The following is a 22310-nucleotide window of genomic DNA, read 5'->3' on the forward strand; positions in this document are numbered from 1 at the left end:
CGTGTGATATCTGAGTGAGTCTATGGTACTATGCATATCACGGGTTGTTACCGTGCTACGGCTCTATATTCGAGTTTTCAAATTCTAACGGTCGTTCCGAACCGTTCATCTTGTTCTCCATATTAATATGTGTTTGGAGACCAAATTTTATATTTTTTGAAAAAATTTTACTATTTTTTTAGATATTTAGAAAATAACTTGATCTGAAAATTCTGGGCCATCCAAAAACAGTGATTTTTAATAAATCTAAAAAATAGTAAAAAAATTTCAAAAAATGTAAAATTTTAACGAGGTAATGTTGTTGACTATGTTGATTTGATTTTTTTTTTTTTTTTTGCAAGCTTGTCGACTTGATTTATCACAAATAAAGGGAAAGACTATGTTCACTTTAGTGACACTAGAAAAGTGCATGCGCTTTCGTTTTCCGAAATAAAGAATGAAAAGACTGAATTTTTATTTAGAAATAAAATTATTTTCTTTTAAGAGACCTTTTTGTATTATTGAAGCTCTCTTACACCAATAACAATAATGGTGCAATTATTTTTCTTATTTGTAGGGTGTGTAACCGGGTTGAAAAATAGTGGCACTGAAGACTGAACCAAGTCAACCAACGATGCAGTGTAAGAGAGCTTCTTATGTTGATACAGCACCCATAATACAATGTCATCTTTTTTTAAGAAATTAAAGAGTCTTTTCTCTTTCAAGCATAAAATAAAATTTTATTTCTATATACAAAAATCCAAAAAGCTGCACCAATGATGATACTGTGTATCTATTTTTAGAAAAATAAAAAAATATTTTCTCTTTCCAGCATAAAATAATTTTTTTATTTCTATATGAAATAATTCAAAAATCCGAAGAATTATCCGGATTAAATAACAGCGTTCTCTGCCACTCGATCTTTGGGAAGAGAGAAAGAACGAGGGAAAACAGAGATATAAATAAGATCATTTTGAAGTCCCTAAATCTAAATGAGCGAGAGAATTGGGATGGCAGAATCAAAAGAAATCAACAGAAGACAACCTCTTCTCCTTTTATTGATACTAATTGTATGTTGCTATTCTCCTTGGCAGATAACATCAGCTCAGAAGAGAATCACAACTCTCCCAGGATTTGATGGCCCACTGCCTTTCTCTTTAGAAACTGGGTAAGCAATTAATGCTTCTTTTCCTTTTCAATTTAATTCCTCTTTTCCTCTTAAATAGAAGCAGCAAAAAATAAAGTACTCATCAATTATAGTAACAGGATAATTAATCATATGCAACTGTACCAGACGGGACCTAATTTTTTATTTTATTTATTTCATCATATACATCAATTGTGCATGATTGATGTATGCATCTGTTAATATTCTTCCCAGAAATTCATTCATTTCAGAAAATCTCAAATTAGTTACTGTTAATTTTCTTAATGGGCACATGTAATTTTAAACTTTTTGTTAGGAAGAATTGGAATTTGTGGCTAAAACTTAAATGTAGGTATTTGGAGGTGGATGAGGAGAAAGGGGTGGAATTTTTTTACTACTTCATTGAATCCGAGAGCAACCCAGAGAAGGATCCTCTCATGCTTTGGTTAACAGGAGGACCTGGTTGTTCTGGCTTTTCTGGATTGGTCTTTGAGATAGGTATATTATATGGCTGCATAATATATATATTAGAACATTTTTGTGTACAATTTTTAAGTGTGCAATAGACCATACAAGAGAAACCTATCTCGTGTTTAGGATGAGTCAGACAATCACTACCACTTGTTTCTATTATCAGGTATGCCAGTCAATACATTTACAATACAAAACCACTGATACTTGATCTACCCTATTAACCAACAAACCAAATGGATGAGATATGTAGGAAACTTACCAACAGACCCCTCTCTTTTCTTATTTTTACAAAAAGAAAGAAGCGGACGAAGTAAGTCTTTTCAATTGCCGGATTACTGTAGTCTTGTTTTTTCCTTTAATTTAGGTAGTTTTTATCATTTCCTATTTAAGGTCCTTTTAGCTTTTCAATTGATTCAACTAGGACAAGTTTTAAATTTTCTTAAGGTTATTTAATATGTGAAACACTTTGTTTTCATTAATGCAATACCTACGGGTTTTTCTCAAAAAAAAAAAAAAAAACAGAGTTTGCAGCTTAGCTAGGATAGTGAAAAATAAATGACCCAAGTACTGTCATCAGCTGTACCACATCCAAACTCAGCCCTCAAACTGTACTTAATCCAAAAAAGCACACTTCTCAAAATGCATGCCATGAAAAAACCATGTACACAGAACATCTTTAAACTATGGAAAATTTACAATAAGGCCCTCCCAGTTTAGGAATTGTGCACCAAGAACAATCCCTCCGGGATCCATTTCCTCCATCTGCCACACCCACAAAGAATGATTTCATTTTCTGATGTTTATTGGATGAAATTGTTATGGCTGTGCAGGACCACTTAGTTTTGATCTACAAGGATATAGAGATGGCTTACCTTCCATCTTTTATAAGGCCGATTCTTGGACCCAGGTAACTCAACCACCCTGTCTGCTCCCAAAAAGCTCTTACATTCAATTTTGGCTATTGTCACAATTCTTTTACTGTCATGCTGGCATTCTGCATTTAAATGGTATACTCTTCATGTGGCAACTGGTAAAAGACAGGTCTGGTTAGTTTTGGGTCAAGTTCATGTCTAGGTCAAGGATTCGCAGGGCATTCGGACTAGGGACATTTATCATTGTAATTTTTGTGGTAAAGTCAAATTGTCCATTGGGTCTGGCAAAAGTGTGGTGAATTTTTGGGGATAGATTTACTCTTGTTCTTGGGTGATTAAGTGCAATTTAATTCGGATTCTAGGGGTTTTGGTTCATTCACTTTTTTTTTAAGCAACAGTTCATGGACATGTTTTAAATTTTTTAGGTCATGTAAAGTATGCCAATTTTCAATTATACCCCATCCACCGAACACAGAACACACATAAAAACACCAGGACAATGGTGAGAATATCTATTACATACATTTAAATACATTTAGTTAATGGATTTGTGGGTTGCATGTAAACACATAAATGTTGGGAATTTAAAATATCACTTGAGGAAAATGTCTATTGTGTAATCAACCAATGAGAGAGATGAGTAATATTAGCACAGTACCAGTTGGTATTGAAAAGTTCAAAGTTAAAGTGCACAAGCCAAATTAAGATAATATGAGATCAAGCATAATCACAAATGGCATCAAATTTACTTGAAAAACCCTCAACTTGGAGGGAAAAAAATCACGGGGCACACCGGCAAATTTCACTATACCAATAGAAACGGGTACAATTCTTCTTCTCAAATTTAAACCCTAAACTGAGGTATACACATAGTAATAAAGATAAAATACAAGAGATAACATGTTATGGAGAAATATCTCTTTCAAACTCCAATTCCATTCAAACCCAAGCAAACTCTAGATTTGAGAAAACAAGAAATTCCTTTCTTACAGACAAGGAGAAAGTTGATTAAGATAGTAAAATCGGAGAGACTAACTTGCTCTTCGTTTTCTTCTTCTTCACCACCTTCTATTTTTCTCTCCTTCTACTTCTCTCTCTCTTTTCCTCTTTCTGCCTCCTCTCTGTGTTTCTCACGAAGCACACAGCAGCACAACCACGCCCCCTTTTTTATTTTCTTTCTTTTCTTTTCTTTTTCTTTTTCTTTTTCTTTTTTGTTTCTTTCGTTTGCCAAATGGGCTGGACCCAACGGCCCAACAATCTCCCCCTCCAGCCCACAGAGAGAAGCACGTCGATCTTCAAGTCATCACTTAGTATTCATGCTGACAAGCCAGCAACAAAGTTCAAGTTTGTCTTTCGGAACTATTTTCGTCAACATGTCTGATGGGTTCTTATCCGTGTATCAACCAATGAAATCTCACATTAATATGCTTAGTTCTGGAATGATATGTAGCATTATTGCTCAAATCTATGGCACTCATGGCTATCACATAAAACAATTGCATCTTCCTGTTGCATACCAAGCTCCAGGAGAAATCTAACCAACCACAATAGCTCCTTACTAGCCTCAGTTGCTACAATGTATTCTGCTTCTGTAGTTGACAAAGCCACACATTTATACAATTTGGACTACCATGACACGGCTCCCCCGTACAAAAAGTAAACACATAACCCGAAGTGGATTTTCTGTGATCCAGATCTCCAGCCATATCAGCATCTGTGTAGCCTTTTAACACAGGTTCACCATTTTCAAACCTCAAACACAAATTGGAAGTGTCTTTTAGATATCTAAGGATCCACTTCACTGCTTCCCAATGTTGTTTTCTTGGATTGAGAGGAATCTGCTTACCACACCGACTACATGAGCTATATCTGGCTTGGTGCAAACTATCGCATACATCAAACTCTCTACAGCTGAGGAGTATGGTACACTTGACATTTCATCCTTTTCTTTCTCTGTTGATGGGCACAACTTCTTACCCAATTTCAAATGGCTAGGAAGTGGACAACTTACTTCCTTTGCTCCTTGCATGTTGAATCTCTCAAGCACCCTTTCAATGTACTTCTCCTGTGACAACCAAAGTCTCTTGGCCTTTCTGTCATGAGTAATCTGCATGTCCAGTATCTGACGTGCTTGGCCCATGTCCTTCATGTGGCCAAGGCGTTGAGAGAAATACCTATTGTGTAATCAACCAATGAGAGAGATGAGTAATATTAGTGATGTGATTTTTACTACTACACAAGTAATAAATCCTAATTTACCCTCAATTCGGTTGCAAGTGTACAACCTTGTCAAGTAGTATTTAGGGATCGTCTCCACAGGGACAATTCGGAATATTAAACCTAACCTAACTAATTTAATTTAGTAAAAGGAAATAAAGGAATTTGTTTGTTTTCTATGATGGTTTGGTTTGTTGCTGATCAAATTGAATTAACTAAATTCTAGGTCTAAATGTGGTTTTAAACAAGAATGAGAAATTAGGGTCTCTTAGGGTTCCTATCCACTAATGTCACGATTAATTGATTTATTAAGGTTGTTCTTATAAATATGAAGGCACAGTCTAATGTTATCGGTATAAAGTGATATTTCTATGTTAATACCGTCTTTAAATTAGTATAAATGTCACCTCTCGGTACTTGGTTACACTAACCCAAAGTTATTAAGTCTTTAACTGTCCCAATTGGTATAGAAAGTTATTCGTCACCTCTCGGTACTTGGTACAATTTTCTAACCTATCGGGTTAAGCCCGTATAAGATGAGCGTCTCCTCTCGGTACTTAGCCTATCAAATACTCTTTTCTTTGTGGTCAGGACTAAATATTCAATTTCTCAATTGTAAATACCGAATCCTAGGGTTTCATGCAATTTCGCTTAAGTCATCACAAACAAGTAATATAAAGAAAAGATCATACCAAGGAACAAGTAAATATAATATAAAATCAACTAATCCATGACATAAGTTTCAAGTTCTAACCCTAATCAACCCTAGAAATAGCCTTAGCCAATCATGGCTGCAGCACACAAGAGAAATAACAAGTAAAAGAGTTCTAAGAGAAAGAAATCAATGTAACCGCTCGAAGAATTCGCTATCTTCTTCTCCCTTCTTTTGTCTCTCCTTTTTCTCCTTATTCTCCTGTGCTTTTCTCTCTTTCTAATGTCTAAAATTCGTCCCCAAAACAGTTATCCCCCTTTCAGAAATAAAAACAACTAATAATAGCAAAAATCTCGCTCTGGAACTGTTTATTGCGGGCCGCAATAACTTCCATTGCGGGCCGCAATAATAATAAAAATTTTCTGTTCTGCAAATCAGTTCTGACTAGTTGGTTGCGGCCCGCAATAAAATAATTGCGGCCCGCAATAAAGGTGAAAATTCGCCAGATTTGTGCTTTCTTGCTCCAGATAGCTCGTCTTGCTCCGTTAAGCTCCAAGCACTTGATTGCCTACAAAATAAACACAACTAGGGCAGTAACTTGAACTTTTAAACATTTATAACCTAATTAAATTCTAATTTCAACAAAACTCGGTTTAATTTACACAACAAACCCTATGTTTCAACATATATCATTTTGGCTTATCAAATTCCCCCAAGCCTAGTCTTTGCTTGTCCCAAGCAAGTCTAAACCCTCACAGGGATTCCCGGGTTTTGTTTATGTATTTCAAACCAAGTTATCTAAACTATCCTAAAGACTTAAAAATAAAATTGGTCAGTCAAAGCAATTTAGGGTTCAAACAATTCAATTCAAAGCATGAGTATGATTATGCGGGTTTCTTTCAATGATCTTCTTCACCTCACAAACGCACGTTTTGATTTTAATTAAGCAAGTTTATATCTATATGACACTTCAGAATTAGTTAATCCTAAATTTTTCTCCCCCCGTTCTACAAGTGACAACCAATTCCAGAAAATCTTTTTTTTTTTAAAATTTAATTTTTGTTAGGGGTATAGACTGTGCCTGATGCTTCGACTTTTTTAACTTGTGCATCTGTCTGTTTTCGGCTCACTCATTTTTCCACTCATTTTTATTTATTATTACATCATTATTATTATTTTTCCTAAATTTTTTTTTTTTTTTTTTTTTTATTATGCGGATATATCTGTCCTAAGGACTTCAATCCAACATAGCTCACTTTTTTCAGCCTACACCTTTGTTCAATTAAGTCCAATTAGAAAAGAATTTCTGAGTCTCGCGCAAAGTTTCCTACGGGCACCAAGCCTTTCGGTAACTCTTGGCATTGCGCGTCTGAGACTTGATTTTCAACATGTAGAGAGGTTCTAATTTAAGACCACAGGTACTAAAGTGTCATAAAACATAAATTCCCTAATTATTATGCTAACTTGCGCCATGTGGTTATACCATTGAAATTCCCACTTGGATTGTGACATTCTCTTCAAAACATTCAAATTTAATTATTTTAACCCCTAAATAGCACAGAACCTACCATTAACTTAAACCTAAGGTAAACCTAAGATACAATTCCTACAATTTTACCCCCCCAAGCCTAAACATTGGCACCGACCCGGTGCAATAAAAAAACTAATGAAAGGTAAAAAGAGGAGATAAAGAAACTCACAATGAAATCAGGCTGGTGGAGGTGGTGGAGGTGGCTGCGCAGTCCCCTGAGAAGAAGATGTACCAGTCGCTGATGGTGCTGGACGTGTAGGTCTGCGGCGCCGCGGTATCGGATCAGCAGAAACAAAGCCAGAGTCAGACATATGCCCATAGATGCGGTCCGTCCTATAGTAGGTGGCATGCTGCTGCTCAGCTATCTCATCCACCGTCCTTGCAAGGTCCGTGTACTGGACATGCATACGCCCTATCTGATCGGTGAGCCGAGTCATGTCAGAGTGAGAAGTGCTGAACTGACCCGTCATGTAGGTCTGATGCTCAGTAAACTGCCCTCCTATGTGAGTACGGAGATCGGCAATCTGTCGATCGACAGAGTTGAACCGCTCATCCACATAGTCACGCAGCTTTGTGATGTTGGTGTTCATGGTCTGCATCAACTCGTACATTTGCTGCGGGGTCACTTGGTCAGCACCGGGAGCCCAAAATGGAGGAGGAGGCTGAGGCTGCTCAGGTCCAGGGATCCCAAATGGATCAACAGCGGCTTGTGCGGCAGGTGGTTGAGCCATATCGAGGGGCAGAATCCAAGTGGAGGGATCTGCCCTATCAACCAGTATCCGGAGAGGCATGGGAATCTGCCGACCGCTAGAGAGGAAGAAGAAAGAGTTGCCGACGCGAGTGAAGATGCCAGCCGTCTGAAGATATGCCATATCTATGAACTCGGTCTGCTTTTGGAGTTGATGGGCAAGGACTTTGAAAACTGGCCCTTCTGCAGGAATGACCCCATGGTAGATGGCAAGACGGGTCACAAAGCCCCCGCAGGAGATCATACCGCCCGGAGTGGCATTTGTCCTCACGTTCAGGAGATTGTCGATGAAGAAGCTGCCAACGTGGGGTAATTTCTCGGGATTGGTCAGGGCATGGATCATGGCATAGATGAAATACGACTCGCACTCGCCCAAGGTGCCCACTGTCTCACCGCGTGCAAAGATGGTGAAGGAGAGAGCACGCTGGATGTAGCGAAACACCGGGTGGTTGATTTGACTGGCCTTGTATGTTCGCCTCGGACCACCAATCAGTTGGCAGGAGAATTCATAGAAACTAGAGTCTGGCTCCCAATCTGGCACCGTCACTGCATTAGCCAGGAGAGGAAACCCCAGGAGGTTGCTGAGTTCCTCAATCGTAATCTAGTACTCTGCACCATCCAAATAATACTGCAATAGAGTGTCATCTTCCATGTGCAGAGTAGACAGAAATTCATAGGTCAGCGTGCGGTACGCAGGAAATGGTCTGGTACAGTAGTCCCAAATACCAAGGGAAGACATGAGGGAATGAACCTCATCTAGAATGCCCAACTGCTGAAGGGTAGGTATGTGAACATACTTGGGCTGGACAACCTTTTTGGTCTTAAGAATTTGAAAGTTTTCTCGTGCTTTTGGATGCACAAACCTAAGACCATAATCAGTGTCACGGTTTTCAGGCCACTAATCTTGAGGTAGAGTGGTCCAGTCAGGTTGGTCAGACATTTCGATATCAGCAGACCCACTGTTGTTACCGGCCCCTCTTCGATATTATTTGGACCGTTTTGAGGGGATGAAATCATCCTCTGCTACCGCCTTACCCTTGCCCCTTGGTTTTGGTGGCATGATTGGTGTTCAATTGGTTCAATTCAATTATAAATCACAATCAATTCAATTACCAAGTTGGTCGGTTGAATCGCAATTCACAATTTCACCAATTCAATTCAATTCAAACAATTGAAATTAAATAGAGTTAGAAATAGAACCAAAAGCGTGCAATCAAACCAATTTGAAGTGGAGATGCAACCGAGAAGTCCCAGCGCCGAGTCGATGCTCCAAATCAGCAAAGAAATGCTCTCTGTGTGTTTTATTGCGGGCCGCAATAAGGGTGGTTGCGGGCCGCAATTTGCTGCTTCAGCTGGCGCCTCCTCTGACTGGTTGGTTGCGGGCCGGAATAAACGGAATTGCGGGCCGCAATGGGTCTGCGTGAAAAGGTGTTCTTCTGGCTGGTGTCTTGCGGGCCGCAATGGTTGATGTTACGGGCCGCAATGCTCGCGGTGGAGAGGACAGAAAGGGGGCGGCTGTGGCGGATCGGTGGCGGCTGCGGGTTTAGGGTTGTGAGAGAGGGATTGCAGAGAGAGAATAGAGAGAAATGGGTGTAGTGAGAGGTGGAGAGGGAGATTGAGAGTTGAGAGAGAGGGAAGAGAGAAATTTAGAGAGATGGAGGGGTGTAGAGAGTAGAAGGTAGAGAGAGAGAGAAGAGAGAAGAGAATGGGAGATCGGGAGAGAGAAAAGTGGGGGAAAGGGTCAGAGAGAGAGAGATAGAGATTTGCGGAAAGGCCCCCCCTTTTATCACAAATTCGCGTCTGTTCGGCCTCCATTGCGGGCCGCAATAACTGTCATTGCGGGCCGCAATGGACTCTTTTTTTTTTTTTTTTTTTTTTTTTTTTTTTTAATATCTGACTCTCTGACTGCTTGGTTGCGGCCCGCAATAAAATTATTGCGGACCGTAATTAACTCAAAAACTAAAGCCTAACCTTCAGAAGTCTCTGACTGCTTGGTTGCGGCCCGCAATTAAAGTATTGCGGCCCGTAAAGGAGCCTGAAATCTTCTGAAAAACCTAAATTAACCTATCTAAATACAAATAAAATTTAAAAATACGAAATTTAAAATTGCAAAAAGGTAAAGTGCTTGGGTTGCCTCCTAAGAAGCGCTCTTTTAGGGTCTCGAGCTTGACCATTCTCCTCTTTTAGTTCATTTGTGCATCGGTAAGGGAGATGTTAATCTTCCCTTCAACCGGTTCTCCATGATTGTACACCTTGAGCCGCTGGCCATTTACTTTAAATGCGCCAGTTCGTTCGCTCCAGATTTCTACCGCCCCATGTTCAAACACGCGTTTCACCTGAAATGGGCCACTCCATTTGGACTTGAGTTTGCCTGCAAAGAGTTTAAAACGTGAATTGAACAATAAAACATAATCACCGATTTTAAACTCCCTTCGTATGATGTGCTTGTCATGCCATTGTTTTGTCTTCTCCTTGTAGATTTTGGCATTCTCATACGCGTTGAGACGGATCTCCTCAAGTTCATGCAAGTCGAGGATGCGTTTTTGACCGGCTTGGTGCATGTCGAAATTGAGGGACTTGATAGCCCAGAATGCCCTATGCTCCAATTCGACTGGCAAATGGCATGGCTTACCATAGACAAGCTTAAAAGGGGTCATGCCAATTGGTGTCTTGTAGGCCGTGCGGTATGCCCAAAGTGCATCATCTAGCCTCAGACTCCAGTCTTTTCGGGACAATCCTACAGCAGTTTGGAGGATGTGCTTGATTTCTCAGTTTGACACTTCAACTTGGCCACTTTGTTTGCGGATGGTACGGAGTTGCGACTTTGTGCCTTACACCATATTTCTCCATGAGAGCTTGAAATGAGCGGTTTATGAAGTGGGAGCCTCCATCACTAATCACCACCCGTGGAACACCAAATCTTGGGAAGATTATCTTTTGGAAGAGGCGTTTGACGGTCTTTGAATCGGCCCCTGGGCTTGGCATTTGTCACAAGAGACAACAAATTGCCTTGTATCCTTAAAAAGAGTTGGCCAAAAGAAACCTGCTTGCAGGACCTTGGCGGCGGTCTTGTTGGTTGAGGCATGTCCTCCATATGGTGATGAATGACAATGGTGGAGAATTGATTGAACCTCATCCTGTGGAATGCAACGCCTATGAATCCCATCAACACCAAGCTTGAAGAGATATGGGTCATCCCAAAAATAGTGCTTGGTATCCGCAAAGAATTTCTTCCGTTGTTGGTATGTGAGGTAGGGTGGTAGAACTCCGCATGCAAGATAATTTGCAATATCCGCGAACCATGGGTATTCGATTTTACCCACTTGGTAGAGCTGCTCATCGGCAAAAGAGTCATCAATGGGTAAGTCTTCATTTGGTTCAGGTTTGATGCGCGAAAGGTGGTCAGCTACAAGGTTCTCGGTACCCTTCTTGTCTCTAATCTCCAGGTCGAACTCTTGGAGTAAGAGAATCCAACGAATGAGACGGGGTTTGGCATCTTTTTTCGTGAGGAGATAGCGAACCGCGGCATGATCCGTGTAGACTATCACCTTGGAACCAACTAGGTAAGGTCTAAACTTGTTGATGGCGAAGACCACCGCGAGTAGCTCCTTTTCGGTAGTGGTGTAGTTGACTTGAGCCTCATCTAGAACTTTGCTTGCATAGTAGATGGTGCACGGCTTTTTGTCAATTCGTTGCCCTAACACCGCTCCAATGGCGTAATCGCTCGCATCACACATAATCTCGAAAGATTCGTTCCAATTTGGTGGTTGCAGGATGGGAGCGGAGATCAATGCTTCCTTTAACTTATTAAAAGCATCTAGACACTCTTGGGTAAAATCAAATGGAGCATCTTTTAACAAAAGATTGGTCAAGGGCTTGGCAATTTTAGAAAAGTCCTTGATGAACCTTCTATAAAACCCAGCGTGTCCTAAAATACTTCTAACCCCTTTAACATTTGTTGGTGGAGGTAATTTTTCAATTACCTCAATCTTTGCACGGTCAACCTCTAAACCCTTAGCAGAAATCACATGACCTAAAACAACACCCTCTTGTACCATAAAATGACATTTCTCCCAATTCAAAACAAGGTTTACCTCTTCACATCTTTGTAGGACTTTAGATAGGTTTAACAAACATCCATCAAAAGTGGTACCATAAACCGAAAAGTCATCCATGAAAACTTCCATAGACTTCTCAATTAGGTCAGAAAATATACCCATCATAGCCCTTTGAAATGTTGCAGGTGCATTGCACAAACCAAAGGGCATCCTACGGTATGCAAAGGTACCGTATGGACAAGTGAAAGTGATCTTTTCTTGGTCATCAGGGTGAATTGGTATTTGAAAGAATCCACTATAACCATCAAGATAACAAAAGAAAGAGTGCTTAGCTAACCGTTCAAGCAATTGATCAATGAAAGGAAGAGGGAAATGATCCTTGCGCGTGCCGGTATTGAGCTTTCGATAGTCGATGCACATGTGCCATCCCGTCACGAGTCGTGTTGCAATCGGTTCGCCATTCTCCCCTTCTATCACGGTTGTCCCTCCCTTCTTTGGCACCACATGGATTGGGCTCACCCATTTGCTGTCGGAAATTGAATAGATGATGCCGGCATCAAGAAGTTTCTGAATCTCCTTTCGCACCACCTCACTAAGGTTCGGGTTCAATCTTCGCTGTCCTTCAATGGTCGGCTTGTGTCCTTCCTCCATGAGAATGCGGTGCATGCAGATGGAAGGGTTGATTCCTTTGAGGTCATCAATGGTGTATCCAATGGCTTTTCGGTGCATCCTCAAGATTTGTAGAAGTTGTGAGGTTTGGTCTTGGTTTAGGGATGCGTTGACAATAACGGGATAGGTTTGGTTTGGACCGAGGTATTCGTATCGAAGGGTTGAAGGTAATGGCTTAAGTTCAACCTTGGGTGCGTCCTTCGAGGGTTCGGCAAAGTTGGGAAGAGTTTCGGTAGTTGAAACCTGAAGAATTGGGCTCAGAATAGGCTTTTTGTAAATCTGGGAAGGGTTATTGCGGGCCGCAATAAGGTTATTGCGGGCCGCAATAATTTCTGAATTCTGCAGGGTCTCTGTCTGGATTGGTTGCGGGCCGCAATAACTTCCATTGCGGGCCGCAATAATTTCTCGAATTTCTTCCTGCTCTGACTGGATTGGCTGCGGTCCGCAATAATCTCCATTGCGGGCCGCAATAAGGTCTCCAGAACTCGTTTGGTCAGATTTTTCGCACTCCTGATCCATCCAAGATTCAAAAGAACCCTTCTCCAAGCTGTTTATGAGTTCCTCATCTATCAACCTGTCAAGAATCTCAACACTACAAACACTTTGATCATTAGATGGATATTTCATTGATCTTTTGATGTCAAATGTTAATTTTTCTTCACCAATGTTCATTGTAATAATTCCATCATGAACATAAATCACAGCTTTTGCCGTATTGAGAAATGGTCTACCCAACAAAAGTGGTGTATGGATATCCTCATCCATGTCTACCACAACAAAGTCAATTGGTACAAAGAATTTACCAATTTGAATTGGTAAGTCCTCTACCACTCCTAGGGGTAACTTGACCGATTGGTCGGCCAATTGGAGAGAAATTCTAGTTGGCTTAAGTTCCCCTACACCCAACCTATCATAAACCGACTTTGGCATAAGACTTACACTAGCTCCTAGATCACATAGTGCACGTTTGAATTGGACATTTCCTATCGAACATGGTATGGAAAATTTACCCGGATCATCCAACTTTTTGGGCAATTCATTCATTACCATGGCACTACCGTTTGAGTCTAGGGACACCATTTGGACTTCTTCAAGTTTACGCCTATTCGAAAGGATATCCTTGAAAAATTTGATGTAAATCGGCATTTGGGTCATTACCTCAGTCAATGGTAGGTTTACATGCAATTGTTTCAACAATTCAAGGAATTTAGCAAATTGCCTATCAGTTCTCTCATTCTTAAAGCCTGCCAGGAAAAGGTGCAAATTTATGAGGAGGAATGTAGAGAGGTACCTGTGCACTTACCTTTGGTGGCTCATCTTGAGATGGATTCGCTTGAATAGCAGGGTCGCTTGGTGCAATTGGTGTAGCTTCCTTTGAGGCGGAGTCCTCGTGTGTGGAGATGTGCTCATCATTGGTCCTTGTCTCTTCGCTTTGCGGCTGCACATAGGCATGCTTTGGCATGGGTGGATCCTCATATTGCGCACCGCTACGAAGCATGTGTCTAACCGCCTTGACATCCCTGGGATTGTTCTCAGGTTTTGGTGGAAGGGAACCCGGTTGGCGGGAGGATTGGGTAGCTTGTTGTGCAACTTGGTTTTCAAGCATTTTGTTTTGGGTTGCCAACATGTCTACCTTTTTGGTCAATTCATCGAATTTTTGATTTTGACTTGCCATGAAAGTCTCCATCATTAATTCGAGATTGGACTTTGGTGGTGCATTAGAGCCATACCCTTGGTTACCATAACCTTGATTTGGCCGATTAAAGTTTGAGTTACCTTGGGTTGATTGGTCATTTTGTCTCCACGAAAAGTTTGGGTGATTCCTCCAACCGGGATTGTAAGTATTGGAGTAAGGGTTGTTATTTGGTTTGAAATTGCCTTGGTTTATGGCATTAACTTCCTCATGACTAACCTCATTATCTATACCACAATTTAGTGCTAAATGATCGGTCCCACCACAAATTGAACAAGGAAGAGAAGAAGGATAATTTACCGATTTTACGCTCATTTGATCAATCTTGCGATTTAAAGCGGCAATTTCTGCGGCCATGCTTGAATTCGAGTTCACCTCCTTCATTCCCCGTTGCAGGATGACCGGGGTCTCCCTAGGGTTGTGCCATTGGCTTTGGTTGAGAGCCATGTCATCAACCAACTTGTATCCGTCAACAGCCCCTTTGTTCATGAGACTACCTCCAACGGCTGCGTCTAGCATACCCTTGTCTTGTGGCAGAAGACTGTTGTAGAAGATTTGCAGCAGGTTCCATCCTTCAATGCCATGGTGAGGGCAGCACCTCTGCAGCTCTTGGAACCTCTCCCACGCTTCGCTCATGGTTTCATCCCCTCTTTGTCGGAAATTGTGGATTTGATGGCGCAAGGAGTTTGTTTTGGATGGTGGAAAGAACTTGTTGAGGAAAGCATTCGCCACCTTAGGCCAAGTGTTCATGTTCTCGGGCCGTTGTCCCCTTATCCACCCCTTAGCCTTATCTGCAAGAGAAAAAGTGAAAGCCATCACTTTAAGGTCATCAGGAGAAACAGTTTGTACCTTGATTGTACTGCAGATTTCTTCAAAGTTGGCTAAGTGTTGCGTGGCATCTTCATGAGGCAGACCATGGAAAAGATTTCGCTGCACCATGCTAACCCATGCAGGAGGAATTTGGTATTCCTCAGCATTGATAGTAGGTGCAGTGTACCCCAGGTGGATTTCCTCAGCCTTAGGCGCAGTAAAGTCCCTCAAAGGGCGGTTGGCATCGGCTGCTTCAAGATTTTCTCTCTCTTGGTTAGCTGCCCTCAACCGTTGGAGTTCATTTGCCATCCGATCCCTTTCTCTTTGGAGGTTTTGAAACCTAGCATCATCATTGCCGGACGACATGTCTAACCGGCGTAGATTCAAGGGAAAGAAAGGTCCCCTTCTCGGGTGCTTGTTTCTTCTCTGGTAAAAAAGATGAGTTGATCCTCTCCTCGAAAACCACTCTACCAAATCTGTGGCGTCCGGAGTAGGAGGTTCCTCTGCCAGATTTCAACCTAAATCAAAAGAGAAAGAAAATAAAAGAAAATTAAAAACAATTACTAACTAAATTACTTAGGTCAGAAATAATATTCACCGTTGTCCCCGGCAACGGCGCCAAAAACTTGATGTGATTTTTACTACTACACAAGTAATAAATCCTAATTTACCCTCAATTCGGTTGCAAGTGTACAACTGTCAAGTAGTATTTAGGGATCGTCTCCACAGGGACAATTCGGAATATTAAACCTAACCTAACTAATTTAATTTAGTAAAAGGAAATAAAGGAATTTGTTTGTTTTCTATGATGGTTTGGTTTGTTGCTGATCAAATTGAATTAACTAAATTCTAGGTCTAAATGTGGTTTTAAACAAGAATGAGAAATTAGGGTCTCTTAGGGTTCCTATCCACTAATGTCACGATTAATTGATTTATTAAGGTTGTTCTTATAAATATGAAGGCACAGTCTAATGTTATCGGTATAAAGTGATATTTCTATGTTAATACCGTCTTTAAATTAGTATAAATGTCACCTCTCGGTACTTGGTTACACTAACCCAAAGTTATTAAGTCTTTAACTGTCCCAATTGGTATAGAAAGTTATTCGTCACCTCTCGGTACTTGGTACAATTTTCTAACCTATCGGGTTAAGCCCGTATAAGATGAGCGTCTCCTCTCGGTACTTAGCCTATCAAATACTCTTTTCTTTGTGGTCAGGACTAAATATTCAATTTCTCAATTGTAAATACCGAATCCTAGGGTTTCATGCAATTTCACTTAAGTCATCACAAACAAGTAATATAAAGAAAAGATCATACCAAGGAACAAGTAAATATAATATAAAATCAACTAATCCATGACATAAGTTTCAAGTTCTAACCCTAATCAACCCTAGAAATAGCCTTAGCCAATCATGGCTGCAGCACACAAGAGAAATAACAAGTAAAAGAGTTCTAAGAGAAAGAAATCAATGTAACCGCTCGAAGAATTCGCTATCTTCTTCTCCCTTCTTTTGTCTCTCCTTTTTCTCCTTATTCTCCTGTGCTTTTCTCTCTTTCTAATGTCTAAAATTCGTCCCCAAAACAGTTATCCCCCTTTCAGAAATAAAAACAACTAATAATAGCAAAAATCTCGCTCTGGAACTGTTTATTGCGGGCCGCAATAACTTCCATTGCGGGCCGCAATAATAATAAAAATTTTCTGTTCTGCAAATCAGTTCTGACTAGTTGGTTGCGGCCCGCAATAAAATAATTGCGGCCCGCAATAAAGGTGAAAATTCGCCAGATTTGTGCTTTCTTGCTCCAGATAGCTCGTCTTGCTCCGTTAAGCTCCAAGCACTTGATTGCCTACAAAATAAACACAACTAGGGCAGTAACTTGAACTTTTAAACATTTATAACCTAATTAAATTCTAATTTCAACAAAACTCGGTTTAATTTACACAACAAACCCTATGTTTCAACATATATCATTTTGGCTTATCAATTAGCACCGTACCAGTTGGTACTAAAAAGTTCAAAGTTAAAGTGCACAAACCAAATTAAGATAATATGAGATCAAGCATAATCACAAATGACACTAAATTTATGTGGAAAACCCGCTCAACTTGAAGGGTAAAAAACCACAGAGCACACCAGCAAATTTCACTATACCAACAGAAACGGATACAATTGTTCTTCTCAAGTTTAAGTCCTAAACTGAGGTATACACAAAGTAATAAAGAGAAAATACAAGAGATAACATATTGCGGAGAAATATCTCTTTCAAACCCAAGCAAACTCTAGATTTGAGAAAACAAGAAATTCCTTTCTTACAAACAAGGAAAAAGTTGATCAAGATAGTGAAATCAGAGAGACTAACTTGTTTTTCGTTTTCTTCTTCTTCACCACCTTCTCTTTTTTCTCTCCATCTGCTTCTCTCACTCTTTTCCTCTTTCCGCCGCCTCTCTGTGTTTCTCACGAAGCACACAGCAGCACAGCCACGCCCCCTTTCTTTATTTTCTTTCTTTTCTTTTTCTTTTTCTTTTTTGTTTCTTTCTTTTGCCAAATGGGCTGGACTAGGACTGGCAAAAAAGCTTGTGGCCCGCTTGGTATTAGCCCGTGACTCGATCGGTAACAGCTTGTTCGTTAGTGGATCAAGTTAAAATTAGCTCGCTCGCTACATACTCGAGCCAGAATTAATGAGTTTGAGTTTGGCCTAGCTCGGCATGAGCCAGCTCGGTCGGTAACGAGCTATTTAATGTACATAGTTTAATAGTTTAATCGGATCTGTTCACTTCAGATTGAGGATATTATGGTCTATGGATGTTATAGCTAGTGTCATGACAATTGCACTTTGGACTGTGTTTAAGTTGATTGGTAATTTTATATGGAATATGTGTGAATTAATTATAAGCAATTAAGTTAATTTGTATGAATTTGTTTGATTTGGCATGCATGAATTTATTATGTGAATATATTTGTATGAATTTAGGATTTTGATATATTTGTATGTATGAATTTAGCTATAAACTTAATTTATAGTAGTTGATTTACTTAATTACAATTGAATTAAGAGCATTCCTCAGTAATTAGTCATATAAATATTATTTTGTTTTAGCCATAATTAATAAGATGTGTTATGAAAATTTAAGATATAGCAGGAAATAAAATATATAAATTTATAAATCTGCCAAGCTAATAACGAGCTAGCTCGGCTCGCTCGGACAAGTCACGAGTCGGTCTTGAGCAGTAGTTTTAGCTCGGGACCTAAAATCTAAACTCGCTCGCTCAGCTTGATACACTAACAAGCTGAGTACGAGTGTGGCCTAGCTCACTCTTTAACAGCTCGTTGCCACCCCTAGGCTGGACCCAACTGCCCAACAATAAAAACACTATGATCTCATCACCTCTTCCACACTTCTGTTAATTTGATTTTCTGTACTGCTTTGCATTGAAGAAGTTAATTAAGAACAAATTGGTTAAATAAGGGATAATGAAGCTTAAATGAGGGGTAAATATACAGTAGACTTAAATATTACAAACACTAAATAACAATACTGTTGCCATCTAATATCGTACAAGTCAATTCTTCACTGTTATCTGGCTGACAGTCCTCTATTCCTTTCACCACTGACTGTGTTGTAATTGTGTAATAATTAACAAATCTCGATTCCTTTTCAGACTGAGTGTGGAACTTTTTTAATAATTAACTTATCAGATTCTTTGCATTACTCGTTGAGTGTTGTAATGGTGTAGTAACAAACAAACAGGTTGGTAACATAATATTTGTCGATGCACCTGTGGGGACTGGATTCTCTTATTCAAGCACAGCGGAGGGTTATCAAACATCGGACTCCCAGACAGTTCCCCAGCTTAAAACATTCCTTTATAAGGTAATTTCCCATTTGGACATTGCTATAATCCAATATAATTTTGTACGCATCTTAATAAATAGTAAAAAAATTTCAAAAAATGTAAAATTTGGTCTCCAAGCACATTTTATTGTAGAGATCACATCTAACGGTTTGCATAGACGATTTGAAATTTGAAAATGTAGAAAATGCATGTTGTAACTTGATCCCTCCTCGTATATATATATATATATAGAGAGAGAGAGAGAGAGAGATGAGCTATGGAGAGCTATAGAGTAAAAGAGGTTTTTTACTCAATGGCAAAAAATTTTCATTTTTTGAAAATCCAAACAACCGATCCGAACCGCTCAACGTGATTTCCATATTGAAATGTGCTTGGAGACCAAATTTTACATTTTTTGAATTTTTTTTACTATTTATTAAGCTATTTTGAAAATCTGAAAATCCGGATGAAAATAAAAAAATAGTAAAAATTTCTGGACCACCGGATCGGCGCTTTTCAAAGTTAGATAAAAATTTTGGGGACATTGGCAAGGGACTATAGTTAGATAAACATTGGCTTCTTTCTAGACAGGACGTTATTGTAAACATCTTAATTGATTTGTAGAAACAAAAACTACAAAATTTATGTGATTATTTGCTCCTCCTTTAATCTAAGAATCACTAATGGAAGTGAATCAATATAAAACTACCCATAGAATATTCATATCTTGCTTCTTTTTATTTATCACACCTAACTGTTGCCTATACTGGGAATGCAAAATTCTGCTTTTTTAAAATTTTATGTTTTCTTAGTAATTTGATTTTAAGCAGAGCTCTCTGTTATGAAAGCAGTGGCTAGATAAGCATAAAAAATTCAAGTCGAATCCTTTGTATATATGTGGCGATTCCTATTCTGGGAAGATCATACCAATCTTAACTCTTGAGATTGCCATTGGTAATTTTTATTCTTTATTTTCTTTAATAAAACATTTTTTACTATGTCAAGTATTGTCTAGCTATTACCTTGCTGTCACTAAGATGGAACTTCCTCACTTGAACTCTCGATTTACATTTTGTTAATTTTTCTAATGACAGATCAAGAATCCAGTCATGCTCCATTTAATCTCAAGGTTTTCTCTTTAGTTGTTAGTTTAGTTCTCAATTTGTGAAATTTACGAATCCAGTGGATGTGTTGATTATGTTTTGGAACTTTTAGGGTTATTTAGCTGGCAACCCAGTAACTAGTTCGAGATATGATTTTGATTCCAGAGTGCCATTTGCTCATGGAAAAGGACTAATATCAGATGAACTATATGAGGTACAACAAGGGAGAAAAAAAATTAAAATTTTTGTTAATCTCAGTGTTATTTAAAGCATCCAATCAATACTGAACAGAGTGCACCTAAGCCAAAAAACCTAGCTGTTTATCCATAAATTTTGAAGATGACCTTAAAAGAGTATCTTAATCTAATGACAAACCATTAACTTTTAAATTGATGTATTTGAAAGATACTGGAATCAGCAAGATTATTTAATTTATCATAAGACATAATTACTGAGAAAAGTGCTTAGTCATATTAATTTTTTTGTACAGTCCACCAAGAAAAGCTGTGCTGGAAAGTATACAAATCCGACCAATGCTCAGTGTGCTAGTTATCTCAATGTTGTGGATGCAGTGAGAATTGCTATTTACTTTTCTCAGAACACATCAAAAACCATGGATGCCTAGTAAAAGCTGGCTGTAAATTAGATTAAATTGAGGCTAAATTGCTTATCTGAATGCTTACCTGACAAAACCTATATAGAGTCTCCTGTCTTATTTAATATCATTTTATCTACCAGTACTTGTCATAACAGTCACGTGCATGTACCGACCAAACTGTAACCCAAGGCCACCTCTGGATGTCTTTTTATTAAAAAAAAAAAAAAAAAAAAGGTGAAGGAAAGGCCCAGGTTGATCTTATAATTTAATGCATATATATAAGCAACAATGGTAACTTGAACAAGCACAAACTTCTCTTTTTAATTATCTTCCTCTGACTATTTAACAAGCACAGGTAACTAAAGATGTAAATATTGGACATATTTTGGAGCCTTCATGTGAATTTCATAGCCCGAGACCAGATTACATTCGTATTAAGAGAGATGAAAAAGGTTATTATGATGAAGTGCCTTTGTGTGATTCTGGCCTGCCTTTGGAGTGTAGAGTTATGCTTATGAGACCCTCATCACTTTCAATTTTTGTGTTTTAATTAATGGCTTAAACCGAGGCTCACAATCTGTTGTGATACTGTTGGTGAGGCCTTTGGGACAACTTGGTCATCTTTTCTCGAAACTATAGTTTCCTTTTGCTTTTTGTTAGCTATATTGAGTTAATTGCAAAGCTGACATCAAGTTGAGAGTGAGTCGTAAACAGCTCCAAAATTTAAGGCTTGTAATTACTTCTGGATCAAACCTTAGATAGTTGGAGCAGTTGTGGTAAACATAAATTGATTTAAATTATGTTATTACAGGAATCAAGATACCTGCTGTCAACATTTTGGGCAAATAATGAGACGGTCAGAAGTACTCTCGGCATACGTAAGGTAGTTTGATGTTTGGTTCATATCAATACAGGGGATTAAATATTTAGATCACAAAATAAAAGTACTGTCAGATGACTCGAGATCGATAATTGAATAGCAAACTACTATGCAGGGGACGATTGCCACTTGGCATAGATGCAACCTTGCTATACCTTACACATATGATATACCAAGTTCAGTACAATATCATCTGATGGTTACCAACAAAGGCTATCCAGCACTTATTTATAGGCAACTACTTTTTACTCTATCCATATTTTTGTTTTCTGTTTTCTTATTCTTTTCCTATATTACCTTACAGCTCATTAAATCATGTTTATTTTGGAGGAGGGACCGTTAGTAGGTCTCTGATTTTATAAACAGCTTGTGAAACCTCAGTCAATGATAGCCAAACTAGATGCCTAGCTTCTTCTTTTTTTGTGTTCATTATAGACTAACTATTCATGAAAATCAAATACAGCGGTGATCATGACTTTGATATACCTCATGTTGGCACGCAAGGTTGGATAAGATCACTGAACTTTTCAATTGTCGATGATTGGAGACCGTGGTATGTTAGTGGCCAAGTAGCAGGGTAGTGATCATCTTTACCCAAATACTCAGCTTCATGTATAATTTTCCTGAAGCAAGTTGAATTCTTTGAAAGATTATACATAATTTTGCTGTGTTGTAGGTTTACGAGGAGGTACTCCAATAACCTTACTTTTGCTACAGTGAAGGTATGATGATTTTAATTAGAATTAAGCAAATTTTAATCTTAAATATTGATTTGGTATTGCCGTTTTCCAATGTACTTTTGTAGCAAATAGATCAAATTTCAATTGCAATATTAATTTATCCCTTCTTTTTGCTCCTGTTTTGATTTACTATAGGGTGCTGGACACACTGCTCCAGAGTACAAGCCAAAGGAGTGTCTGGAAATGCTTCAAAGATGGATCTCTGGTGCTTCTCTATGAAACTGTTTGTATTACAAAATGATCAGGAAAAGAAAAAAAAAACAATGGAAGTTTTGGTTTTAGTCCATGAACTTCAATTATCAAA

At 39.0% G+C, this 22310-nt stretch overlaps 1 protein-coding gene across 2 annotated transcripts; it reads left to right on the forward strand.

The window, feature by feature from the left end:
• The first annotated feature begins 853 nt into the window (after positions 1-853).
• LOC144572015 (serine carboxypeptidase-like 2) lies at positions 854-22270 on the forward strand. Of its 2 annotated transcripts, XM_078321412.1 has the most exons (14): positions 854-1147; positions 1479-1624; positions 2431-2507; positions 18601-18723; positions 19537-19639; positions 19780-19814; positions 19901-20002; positions 20279-20359; positions 20742-20891; positions 21198-21269; positions 21382-21500; positions 21730-21843; positions 21943-21988; positions 22142-22270. In XM_078321412.1, the coding sequence occupies exons 1-14, from the start codon at positions 972-974 to the stop codon at positions 22223-22225; spliced, it is 1428 nt and encodes a 475-aa protein (XP_078177538.1). In that variant the 5' UTR covers positions 854-971; the 3' UTR covers positions 22226-22270. The 2 variants fall into 2 exon arrangements, with proteins under 2 accessions (XP_078177538.1, XP_078177543.1); XM_078321417.1 differs by lacking the exon at positions 20279-20359.
• Positions 22271-22310: the final 40 nt, after the last annotated feature.

Source organism: Carex rostrata, chromosome 2 (genome assembly GCF_964058835.1).
Source record: "Carex rostrata chromosome 2, lpCarRost1.2, whole genome shotgun sequence".
Classification (NCBI taxonomy): domain Eukaryota; kingdom Viridiplantae; phylum Streptophyta; class Magnoliopsida; order Poales; family Cyperaceae; genus Carex; species Carex rostrata.